This window comes from Trachemys scripta, chromosome 1 (assembly GCF_013100865.1).
Source record: "Trachemys scripta elegans isolate TJP31775 chromosome 1, CAS_Tse_1.0, whole genome shotgun sequence".
Lineage (NCBI taxonomy): Eukaryota > Metazoa > Chordata > Testudines > Emydidae > Trachemys > Trachemys scripta.
The window spans coordinates 53,936,156-53,949,147 of record NC_048298.1 but is presented as its reverse complement, the minus strand read 5'-3'; the positions used below and the strand labels follow the sequence as shown (position 1 = coordinate 53,949,147).

At 39.7% G+C, this 12,992-nt stretch overlaps 1 protein-coding gene across 5 annotated transcripts in view; it reads left to right on the top strand.

The window, feature by feature from the left end:
* The window catches only part of ADAMTS20 (ADAM metallopeptidase with thrombospondin type 1 motif 20), a 172,546-nt gene that overhangs the window by 111,371 nt on the left and 48,183 nt on the right, over window positions 1-12,992 (top strand). For 4 of the 5 annotated variants that reach the window (XM_034769790.1, XM_034769798.1, XM_034769780.1 and 1 more), the window contains 5 exons: window positions 1,227-1,328; window positions 2,509-2,673; window positions 2,910-3,209; window positions 3,487-3,648; window positions 5,968-6,144. In XM_034769790.1, the coding sequence (XP_034625681.1) occupies window positions 1,227-1,328; window positions 2,509-2,673; window positions 2,910-3,209; window positions 3,487-3,648; window positions 5,968-6,144 (906 nt within the window). The remainder of the gene's footprint in view (window positions 1-1,226; window positions 1,329-2,508; window positions 2,674-2,909; window positions 3,210-3,486; window positions 3,649-5,967; window positions 6,145-12,992) is intronic. The other variant, XM_034769810.1, reaches the window with a different exon arrangement.

Sequence of the window (12,992 nt, the reverse complement as noted above, 5' to 3'; positions counted from 1 at the left end):
ATAATTGATTGAAATGTGAAAATAAAACTGTTGCTTCAAGTGATTGTCCCCACAGATTCAACTGTTGGTGCAGATGCACTACATACACAGGAGATCAGATTCTTCTGAATAGCAGTGTCTGCGGAGGCCATGCCTGTGCCCTGTAGCTGAGGGCATAAAGGACAGGGCAGCCACAACTCATACTCGGTTTCTTCTTATCGCCCATGGTTGTGAGATAGATCCTGTCTGCCTTCCTTCGTCTGAGCAAGTTAGCTGATACAGTTCTATAGGTTGGAGTAGTTACTGCTAGTTACTTCATTATTAATTCATTGTTAATTCATTATTAGCCTTAAATAAGTTGTTTTTGCCCATAGGCTCAAAATAAACAAAACAAAAATCTGCAGACTAAGGACTGCGTAGAGATAGGTTTTCCCCCTCCCCTCTGCACAAGAGTCATTGGAGCAGGAGGACTAGATCCTGGGTCTCCCACCTCCCAGGAGAATGCTCTACCCACCAGCTATGGAGTTATTCTCCTTCTCTCTTTCAGGCCCAATGACTATTTAATAATTTATCCAAATTGCAACAGCTTCAGCAGGAGAATTGAAGGAAACCTGCACCAGAATATCCCATAGGCTTGTGGTTAGGGCACTTACCTGAGAGGTAGCAACTCCTTATTCAAATCTTTTCTCATCAGGCAGAGTGTGGACTTGAGCTGGTGGTCTCCCACATCCTGTGTGATTACCCTCACAGCTAGGCTAAAAATTATAATGAAGCTCCTTCTCCTGGCTGTTTTGTATGGAGTTAGGTGAGCATGCCTACCAGATCAAGCCCAATGGATGAGTTAGCGCCTATCTTTCCCTAGTTCGTGGATCACACTGTGGCTTAGGCACCCAGATGCCAATAAGGCAGAGAAATAGGCACTTAGGGAACTTGTACTGCAAAAACTTAGGCAGCAGCTGAATGGGGGTTTTGAGAATACTAATGGTGCCTAAATCTGGTACTTAGGCCCCTAAGTCCCTTTATGAATCTATCCTCAAAAGTGGAATCTGTGTGGACAACATATATTGAAAAACCATAATAAGTATGGGGTAAAAACTGTTCTTTTAAACACCATTGAATAAGGCTATGGAAAAGTAGAGAACACTATTACTGAAAAATAGTGTTACCATAATATAATGGTGATTTGCTTTGCTTTTTGCAGTTCTGAAAAATGTGTTTTAAAGTTTACATTATCCTTTTTTGCACAGGACTGTGAAATGCCTCCTTGTCCAGAAACCACAAAATTATGGACAACATCGCTTCCTGTCATAGGGAAGGTGACTCAGTGGAGATATGGATCATGGACCCCAGTATGTAATATATTACAGTGGGCGTAATTATATAGTTTAGAAAGTTCCCATTCTGTCCCATTTTTCAGTGCTTAGAACTTAAATTTTATCTTTTGGTCTGAAAAGATGAACTTTTGGGGGTTGTTTGTGCAAAAGTGATTCACCAGTTTTTAAGCATCGGGAGAGTGAAAATATAAATTTTTCCCATTATAAAAGGATTATTGATGCCTCTGGTTTAAACAGCTGTACTGTTGAATAGTGGTGGGGTTAAAGTTGTAATTTTGCATGTAAATAAACTTCATTGAAAAGAAGTGTCTTTGAGTACTCTGTTAAAAATTGGCTTTGATTTATCTGAGATATGAACATTTGAAAAGATGCACTGATCCTGTATATTTTGTGTAAGTTCATAAGGTGTATAACTGAGACATGCATGCATGTCTAATTTATGTGTGTAGTGCAAAGTGTACTGAAATTGAGACCGGATTGAGATAATGCCTACTCAAAATGCCTTTGACACAATTTATGGACAGTTTTTGAGATATGAACACATCAGGGAGGACTTAATAGATTTATGCTGGTGTCAAAAACAGAGTAATGATGTTATAAATCAGGCCCTAAATATACTTTATCGTTATGTCAATAAAATTAGTCTCAATAAAATAATTGAAAAGTATAGGAAGATGCTACCTATAGGCATCTAAACTGTAGAAAATAATAATAATAATTATGTGATAATGCAATCATATATTTTGAAGACTACATCTTAACGCGTACACTCATGTGAAACAGGTAAAGTTGCACATCAAACCCCATAGCCATTCTGTGAGCCGTGCATGTCAGGCCAATCCAGCAGTACTCCACCCCTCATTCCCCGAAAGCAGAGCTCCATTAGAGCCACACTGTCAGGGCTTCCCCACTAGCAGTTGCTCCCAAGACTTCACCTTAAAGGGAGCTATTCACCATGGAGAGAGGCCAAGAAAGGTGATACAGGCTGAGACAAATACACATCTTGGGTTACTTGAAGAGTTACTCTGGATTTATATCAGTATAATTGAGGTTGGAATCTGGCTCTTTGTGTTTAATTTATGGATTAAAACCTATATTAAATCATGTTAGTACTAAATATGCTTACGTTTGCAAGTTAATTTTGGATTTTTTGATCTAATAAAATATGATCAACATATATTGTTCTGCTTCATAGTGCTCTGCATCTTGTGGAAAAGGGAACCGTGCTCGCTATGTGAGTTGTAGGGATGCTCATGGTGGAGTTGCTGATGAATCATTCTGTACACACTTACCCAGACCACCTGAGATTTCAAACTGTTTTAGTTCATGTGGAGAGTGGCAAGCTGGAAATTGGTCACCCGTAAGTATTGATTTTATTGTTGTTGTTGCATATTTATATTAGTTAGTGCCCAAAGGCTCTGATTAGAATTGGGTCTTCATTGTGCTAAGTGCTGTGTAGAGGTGTATGAAGAGACTGTCTGTGCCCTGAAAAAATTAATTATACTTTTATTAATTTCAAAAGTAAATATGAATATCTTTAGTTATTGTTTTTTGATGTTATGTTGTATCACAAGTGTTGGGTTAATTTTTGGTCAGTGCACAGTTACATGTGATAATGGAATAACAAAAAGACAAGTTGTCTGTGTCAACTACCATCAACAAATTGATGAGAATTACTGTGATCCCGAAAGCCGTCCTTCCAACGAGCAAGAGTGTAACATGCCTCCATGCCTGCCAGTTTATCGTCATATTCCTAAAATACATGATCATCCAAGCCATTTTCCAGAACTAGATTACCCTCCAATACACAGGGGCCATCACCCACAAGATAATGTAAATCAATGGAGCCATCCTTCTGTAGGAGGAAACCAGTGGAGAACAGGACCATGGGGAGCAGTAAGCAAACTACTAAAATGTATTTACTATGTTCATCATTCTGCATGCATTAGAGTTTTCTTTTTTAACATTTCTGAAAATGATGTTGTAGTACAGTACCTATTTGGTAAGCTTAAATATACATTTTTATTTTAAAAGCAATATTTTAATATTTTTTAATTTATAGTTCAGTGCCAATTTCCAAATTTCTTATTTTCAAATTCATTTAAGCAATATATTGCACATTGCAGTGCTTACACAACTAACAAAGATGTATATTTGCCTTTTGTTTTACTAGTGCTCTAGTACTTGTGCAGGTGGATTCCAACGTCGTGTTGTAGTGTGTCAAGATGTGGATGGAATAAGTGCTAGTCATTGTGATGAGGCAACAAAGCCCCCAGAGTCAAGGCACTGTGATTCTGGACCCTGTCCACGATGGAACTATGGGAACTGGGGAGAAGTAAGATTATTTCACAATTTTTTAAAAAAAATTGTGAACCTTTTGAGCATTTTTTTAAAAAAGGTAAAATAATTATTTACGTATGTATGCAAGAGAAAATCTTTTTTACTAGTCTAAAAAGGATCAAACATTTTCAAACTCAAACAGTTTTTATCTACCACTGTCTTCACAATGAATAAGCCATTTATTTGTTCAATGATTAATCCAGCCTTTGTGATATAGATTGCCTATAAAAGGGGGTGTTGTTTCTGGTCACCATATCTTTAAGCAGTAGACCAGTGCGGACTTGCTAGTGGTTATAGCTTTGTCATGCTGCCTGACACATGGCAATTATTCATTAGTCTAATTAGGAGTTGTAAAATTTCCTTAATTCAATGCTCCACTCTAGTAGTGTCTTGAACCAGGAGAGATTTAAGATTATTTTCTTTTCTAAAAAGATGATTTGGGTGGGATAAGGGTTTACTCCAAAAATCATTGTCTAACACAGTGGTTCTCAAACTTCTGCATTGGTGACCCCTTTCACACAGCAAGCCTCTGAGTGCGACCCCCCCCCCCCTTATAAATTAAAAACACATTTTTTTATATTTAACTCTATTATAAATGCTGGAGGAGAAGCAGGGTTTGGGGGTGGAGGCTGACGGCTCGCGACCCCCACATAATAACCTCGCAACTCCCGGAGGGGTCACTACCCCCAGTTTGAAAACTCCTGGTCTAACAGCCACCATAAGAAAATACAAGAAAGTGAAATAAAAGATTAATAGATTGTAAAGCCAGAAGGGACCTTGTGATCATCTAGTCTGGCCAACTGTATATTGTGGGCCATAGGACTTCCTTAAATTATCTCCTATTTGAACTAGAGCATATCTTTTAGAAAAAACATCCTATCTTCATTTAAAAATGTCCAGTGATGGAGAATCCATCACGACCCTTCGTAAATTGTTCCAATGGTTAATTATCCTCGCTGTTAAAAATGTGCACCTTGTTTTTAGTCTTAATTTGTCTAGTTTCAATTTCCAGGCATTAGATCTGGTTATACCTTTTTCTGATAAACTAAAGAGCCCTCTATTATCAAATTTCTGTTCCTCAAGTAGCTACTTATAGACTGTAATCAAGTCAACCCTTAATCTTCTCTTTGTTAAGATAAACAGATTGAGCTCTTTGATTCACTATAAAGTATGTTTTCCAATCTTTTAATCATTCATGTGGCTCTTCTCTAAACCCTCTCCAATTTGTCAAAATCTTTCTTGGATTGTGGACACTAGAACTGGACATAGTATTCCACTAGCAGCTGCACTAGTGCCAAATACAGAGTTAATATAACCTCCCTACTTCTACTTGATATTCTCTGTTTATACATCCAAGGATTGGGTTAGCCCTTTTGACCACAGGTCATTTTCAGAGTCATTGCTTCCCAGGAGAGAATCCCCCATTTTGTAAGAATGACCTACATTCTTTGTGCTTAGATGTAGGATTTTACATTTGGCCATATTAAAATGCATATCATTTGCTTGCACACAGCTTATCAAGTGATCCAGCCGGTATTTTTCCAGGACATGTTCGGCTTTTTGGCAATTCCCCCCGGACGGGGGTTTGATTGCCGAAAAGCCGGACATGTCCGGGAAAAACCGGACATATGGTAACCCTAAACTAGCTTTTCCATTTGTTTTAGCAGTACATGTAACATTTGACAGAACTTCTGGCTAAAGTTTATTTCTCTCTTTTTGTTTCTGTTCTACAAAACAATAACTTTAAATTTGAAAAAATAAATATGTAGTATGTATATCAGGAGACACCTATGTCTACAAAACAAATGGCCTTTAAGAATCAGAATATGAACATCAGGATGGGTAGTGTACTTTGTTGCCCCGTGTTCCTGGGGGATCTCTTGTTCAAGCAGGAAACTTAGTTTCATGCCCAATTTCCATTTGTCCTTATCACAGAAAAAGGGGTACATGCTACACTGACTCTGGGTGCTAACCCTGAAGACTTACTAGTTTCTCTTAATTTTTTTCTCTCACACTAGTGTTCACTTCTGCCTGAAGGAGCAGACTGTTTTCTATCTTCTTGTCTTTTGTAGACAAATGTTAATTAAATATAAAAATGTAGTTTTGTAAGCTCTTTAGGGCACAAACTGCCTTTTCGTTATGTATGGGTGGAGTACCTAGTAAATGGAACGAAGATTTTTGCCTGAAGCATCTAGGCAGTAGCACAATAAAAATCTTAAATAGTAATAACAGTTTACTGATTATGCAAATATCTGTTTGGCATATGAAGACTGTTGATGAGACCCCTGAACTATATCTTTTTTATTTTTTTTAGTGTACTCATACATGTGGAGATGGAATAAAGACAAGATTAGTGATTTGTCAGCTTCCTAATGGCCAAATGTTGAATGATCAAAGCTGTGAAATTCTAGACAAGCCACCTAATATAGCACAATGTAATGTGCATTCTTGCCCTGGAGATGTTTCATGGCAACGGGGACCATGGAAATCGGTACGATAGTATTCACTATTTCCTCCTTCTTTTTCTCTCTTTCCCTTTCCCTTTCTCTCTCTCTCTCTCTCTCTCATAAATTATATATAGTATTTTTGTTTGATCACAGGGAGATAAAACTGTGTGTGAAATGTACCCATTGTAGCTTTATTAAGCATCTGCTACTGCTCCCATTTAATTAAATGGAAAACTTCCATTGACTTGTCTGGCAGCAGGATGTAAACAATCATAAGAAACATTTTAAATGTGGTTGCTGTTCATCCTGGATTATAGTGCTGGTTAACAGTTTATTCTGTTCTACAGGAGGAGGAATCAATTTGCGATTTTAAATTTAAAATAAATACTGTAATTTGTACTATAGTATTATCTAAATATTTATATCTATATTTGCATGTAGATATCTAATGCATAACATTCTAATCAAAGATACATTTAATACTTAGATGTATCTCACACACGTGTATATTTTGTTTTCCCTGTAATCAGTCAGTACTGTACTCTGCATTTTATGTATAATTGTGTATAAAGGTTTACATTTGTGAATATAACAATGACTAATTAAAGGTGTCTGTATAATTGTATAAGTAATTATCATAGAGCTCCTATCTATATGTCACTGTCTATTATTATGTAAAAACAAATACAGTGATCACCATTAAAATCTGTACAGTTCCCACTTGCAGATAATATACATTACTGAAATAATCACAGTAGACCCTATGCTAAGGGACTAGGTAGTATTCCCTATGCTGTGAATGCCACAGTAATATTTATTAGACCACGTGCAAAAATTGTAAAGAGATCAATGGCAACCACCAGAGGGCCTGGATCCAGCTCCACTGAAGTCAGTGGCAAAAATCCCATTCTCTTCACTGGGAGCAGGACCAGGATCACAATTCTGTTAAACATTACTTATATTAACAAGCTGATTTAATTTGGTGTTTTTGATCAAAGAATGTGGAAATATTGTATTAAGTGAACTTCAGATTTCAATTTTAAAATATTTTTAAATAATCTAATTTTATAACCTAAATTTGGTACAAATATAAATTGAAATAGATGTTTTAATTAGTAATTTATAATAGTATCTCTTTCTTCCACTGTGCAATCAGAGTTTCAGTCTTGTGGTGGTGCCTGTATGTCTGTTAAGCAAATCTTGTTTAGCCATTTGCCAAATGTTAACTGGTGACTTGCAAACACTTACTAATATATGCTTTTGGGTTTTTTTTTGTTTAACTGTAGTATTACATGCTGAAAGGATAAGCAGAACTTTAAGCATTATCACTGACGATAAGCTCAATGTTTATTCCTTTCCCATCTCCTGAAATCACTTACTGCCAGTTTGTTCTCTGAGTGATGCTGCAGATTGCACTGTAATATGTGGGTGCCCTCACAGTCATAAGTGGGATGCTAACCTGGTGGAGCATACAGCCAGTCTGTTGAGGAAGTGGGGTCCAGGTAAATGCCGTTTTAATTAAACCATATGTGATGTAGTTTTGCAAAGATTTTCATATTATTTTATATCCCAAGTGATATAAAGTGCATTTTATATCTTTCAAAACTAAGCCATATGGTTTAAAATGGCACCTTTTAGCACCCAGTAGGGACCTTTATTTGACCCTCTCTTGACTCCATGCCCTAGATGGGGTTTTGTGGTGATGTTGACATCACCAGCATGTTGCATATTGGGTGTCACTCCGAGAGGGAGCTGGTCATCAAAACCAGTAGGGGGACCTAAGATGAAAGTATATTCAAATGCTACATGTGTTGACTATGTTTCTTAACCTTACTATTAGGAGTATTCAGCACATAATACTATAATGAACATTTAAAAAAAATATTTCAAATCACCTTTTAAGTAGGGCTTAGATGAATGCACATTGTCTGGAATTATTGATCACTAAGGGCTAGATTGTGTGTTTTTGGCACAACCCTTAGAGTGGTGCAAAGTTGCAGAGCCCTGGAGGAGCACCAGAGGAGTTCTGTCTCAGAAGCAGAAAGCTTCTACTCTGAGCTCCCCGGTGCATTGTGGTGTGCTCTCTGCAAATTGATACACTTAGAATATTTCTTCACTCCCACCTCACTGGTTCTGCTGACCAGTGTGTATGGAAGAGTTGGGAGAAGCCAGGACTCTGCCTTCCATGTGCCATTTTGTAGTGCTGGGCAACCTTGGATGAGTGTCTGGTAGCCACCCTGTAATCTCCAGAGCTCTTTGATTCTGCCTTATCTTCACCTTGCCCCTTCCATTCCTCTCTCCTGCCCCCTTAAAGGCTCTGTGGGAACTAGGTAGAATCTAGTTCTACATTCTTAAATAAAAATGTTATAGGATAACAAGTGTGAGTCTGGATAAGAGCACATTATACATTTTATATAAAATTGTGAGTTATCTGTATCCTAGTAAAGAGAAGAAGATAGAAGTTGATGGAGTACAGGTAGGAACTGAAAGTGAAACAGTCAGACAAAAAAGGGTCCCTTTCAGTTACATCAAATGAAGGAAGACAACTAAATATTGACAAATTATATGAGTGCTTTTATATAAATAGTAGAAGTCTAAATATTAAGATGGGTGAACTTGAGTGCCTGGTGTTAAATGAGAATATTGATATAATAGGCATCACAGAAACATGATGAAACGATGATAGGTCACACTGGTGGGGGAGTGGAACTATATGTGAAAGAATGCGTAAAGTTGTATATAGTAAAAATCTGAAATGAATCAAAATGTACCACAGAATCTCTATGGATAGAAATTCCATGCTTGAATAAAAAGAGTATAGCAGTAGGAATATACTACCAATCCCCTGACCAAGATGGTGATTGTGAAATGCTCAGGGAGATTAGAGAGGCTACAAAAATAGAACGTTTAATAATAATGGATAATTTCAACTATCCCCATATTGACTTGATTCATGTCCGCTCAGGATGGGATGCAGGGATAATATTTCTAGACTCCGTTAATGACTGCTTCTTGGAGCAGCTAGTCGTGGAACCCACAAGGGGAGAGGCAATTCTTCATTTAGTCATAAGTGGCGGACAGGACCTGGTCCCAGAGGTGAATATAGCTGAACTGCTTGGTAATAGCAACCATAACATAATTAAATTCAATATGCTTGTAGGGAGAAAAATGCCAAAGGAACCCAACACAGTAGCATTTAACTTCAAAAAGAGGAACTATCCAAAAATAAAGAAGCTAGTTAAATGAAAATTAAAAGGAACAGTCACAAGAGTGAAATGTCTGCAAGCTGCATGGAAACTTTTAAAAACACTATAATAGGGACTCAAACTAACTGCATGCCCCAAATAAAAAAACAGTAAGAGGACCAAAAAAAAATGCTACCATGGCTAAACAACAGAGTAAAAGAGGCAGTTGGAGACAAAAAGACATCCTTTAAATATTGGAGGTCAAACCTAGTGACGAAAATAGAAAGGAGCATAAATTCTGGAAAGCCAAGTGTAAAAGTATAATTAGGCAGGCCAAAAATGAATTTGACACAAAAACAAACAGGAATTTTTTTTTAAGTACATCAGAAGCAGGAAGCCTGCCAAACAATCACTGAGGCCACTGGACAATCAAGGTGCTAAATATGCACTAAAGGCAGACGAGGCTGTTGTGGAGAAGCTAAATCAATTCTTTGCATTGGCCTTCACTGCAGTGGTTGTGTGGTGTCAGTACAGGAGGTTTTGGAACACACTGATATATTAAACAGTGATAAGTTACCAGGACCAGATGTCATTCACCCACGAGTTCTGAAGGACTGCAGATATGAAATTGCAGGACTACTAACTGTGGCATGTAACCTATCACTTAAATTACTCTCTGTTCCAAGGGTAGCTAATGTGACACCCACTTTTAAAAAGGCTCCAGAGGCTATTCTGGCAATTACAGGGGTAAGCCTAACTTCAGTAGCAGGCACAATCATTTAAACTATAATAAAGAACAGAATTTTCAGAGACATAGATAAACAAAATATGGTGGGAATAGTCAACACGGCTTTTGTAAAAGCCACACCAATCTATTAGAATTCTTTGAGGGCATTGACAAAGGTGGACCAGCAGGATCCAGTAGATACAGTGTACTTGGACTTTCAGAAAGTCTTTGACAAGGTCCCACGCCAAAGGATATTAAGCAAAGTAAGGAATCATGGGATAAAAGGAAAGATGCTTTCATGGATCAATAACTGGTTAAAATATAGAAACCAAAGGATAGGCATAAATGGTCAGTTTTCACAGTGGAGAGAGGTAAATTGCGGGGTCTGCCGAGAATCAGTACTGGGGCCAGTGCTGTTCAACCTATTTATAAATGACCTGGAAAAAGGGGAAACAGTGAGGTGGCGAAGTTGCAGATGATACAAATTCAAGATTATTAAATCCAAAACAGACTGTGAAGAGTTACATAGAGATCTCACAAAACTGGGTGACTGGGCAAGAACATGGCAGATGAAATTAAATGTTGATAGATGCAAAGTAATGCACATTGGAAAACATAATCCCAACTATACATACACAATGATGGGGTCTAAATTAGCTGAATACCATTCAAGAAAGAGATCTCAGAGTTCTTCAAATAGATGCAGCCATATATTCCATCTAGGTGTGTGCACACCCAGCATGTCAGAGCTGGAGAATTTTTCTTAGCAGTATCAGTAGCGGCAGTGCTCGTGCCTTGGGCTGTAATCCCACCCCTGGCCAGTGTTCCCTCTAAGCTGCATGCCTGCATGGCCGCACAACAAGCCATCAAGGGCTGTGCACCTGATTAGTACAGCTGCACAGGCACGCACACTGGGGTAGCCACACATGGGCCTGCAGGATGTGTAGGGTGAGGTGGGGAATAGGATGTGGGTGGGGGCAGTGGAGGGAGGTGGGGTGGTATTGATGGGGGAACTTAGGGCATGCAGGGCTACGGTGAGGAGAGGGGGCTCTCTCCAAGCCCCAGGCCTGTGGCGGGGAGAGATGCCTCCCCCAGCCCCGGGGCTGTAGTGGGAAGAGATGCCTCTCCTCCAGCCCCGGGGCTGCAGCGGGGAAAGAGGACTACTGAACATTATGCAGTATTAATTTTCTTTTTATTTGATTTCATATGAAATCAATGTCGTAAGCAGTGCACCTTGTTAATTATCCCTTGTTTTAATATTTTTTCTTCTTCTTCTATACCTATGGTAACTTTTTAAAAATATATATTATATCTAGATTTCTTGTTTCTACTGGTGGCGCACATTACCTTGATATTGGTGCTGCACATAATAAAATTCATTCCGCACATGGTTGAAAAAAATTAGAGTGAACATTGTGGCCCTGGCTATATGAGGCAGCGCTGCCCTGACTCCCATCCTCTACCCCCAGTTCCTTCTCACTGCCCATGGCTGAAGCCGGAGCTCTGTGTGGTTATCAGCTCACATTCAAACCTAGTTTTCTGAGTTTTTTTTTCGTTCATGTATATAGTTTTTAGATAGTCACTAGTACCCTAGATAGTGTTAGTTAGTTAGTTAGGATACTTATTGCCCTGTGTGATGCTTTCACCAGGGTTCAAGCACTGCCCGTCATGTGGGTGGGTGATTCCTAATAGTGATCCCCACATGAGATGCTTGCCATGTTTAGGGGAACACACTGAGGAGCAGTGCTCTGTTTGTAAATCATTCACCAAAAGAAACCAGGTGGCCAGAGACGTACACTTGGAACAGCACCTTCTCGAGCAGGCCGTGAGACCTGTTTCACTACCTGTTTCTCTACCGAGGCCTAAGATCAGCTTTTACCTCCTCCAAGAGACGGAGGAGCCATTCACCCTCCTCGGGATCACTGAAGTCCCATAAAGTTAAATGGGACCATCCCAGGGCTCATGGAGACTCTTCCTCCTCCTCTAAAAAGAGTATGGACTGGCACTGTACCACTTCTGCCATGCAGGATGGAGTAGGTCCATCAAAACACTTCCAGGTACTGTGCTGAGGACACTGAGAGCCCCAACCATCTCCAAGGAGGCATACCAGGAGGCAGCAGAGTTACTCTGCCTATCTATTCCGGATTATCCACTTATCCAGGATTATCCACTTATCCAGGATGTTACGGCCTCCACCACCTTAGTAACACCCTTTGGTCGTGTTGCAGAGACAAAGAGTCTGTCGGCACAGCAGGCTGGTCCTTTTGTGCCACAGACTGTAGAATTGAGGCCAGTGTTGGGCCTGGTACTGAGGACCTCCTCGTCACTGGTGCACTCCTCGGCACCAACATGGTCTTGTCAGCAGTTTCTGCCTTCTACTTTGGGTACCAATCCCTTCCCTGGCACCAGGAGTAGGTGTCAGATAATTGGTACCAACTAGGCCAATTCCTCATCAGCACCAGTATCACTTTCCTGTTGGGCTGTGGATGAGTCTAACCATCTGCTTACACCATTGGGACTAGCTTCAATGCTTTCACCAGAAACATGGGGGGACTTGGTATCCAGGTCAGGGTCATACTCCCAGCCATCATCACTTGATTGGCACCAGGGACCATTCTCGGAGCAGTATCGGTACTGAGATCAGCACTGTCCGTGTAGTCAGGACCTGGGCTCCTGGCTTGGTGCCTACTGGTCACCAGTGCCTTATCTGTACCCACAGAGGCCTCCTTGGAATCCCTGGGGTGCTCCTCAGTCCCAGAGATCATATTCTTCAGCCAGCTCCAGAGCGAAATCACAGGTCCTGTTGGTGGCTAATGTTGTTGCTGATCCACCACAAGCTCAGACAACTGTTGAGTCTTCTTCAGGGCCTCCAGACTTGTCTCATCTGGGTCCAGTTATTCAGGAACAGCATACATCCCTGGTGTACTTGGCTGCTTCTTCATCATCTCCTGATGATTCAGTGGTACCAGGTTCCTCTTCT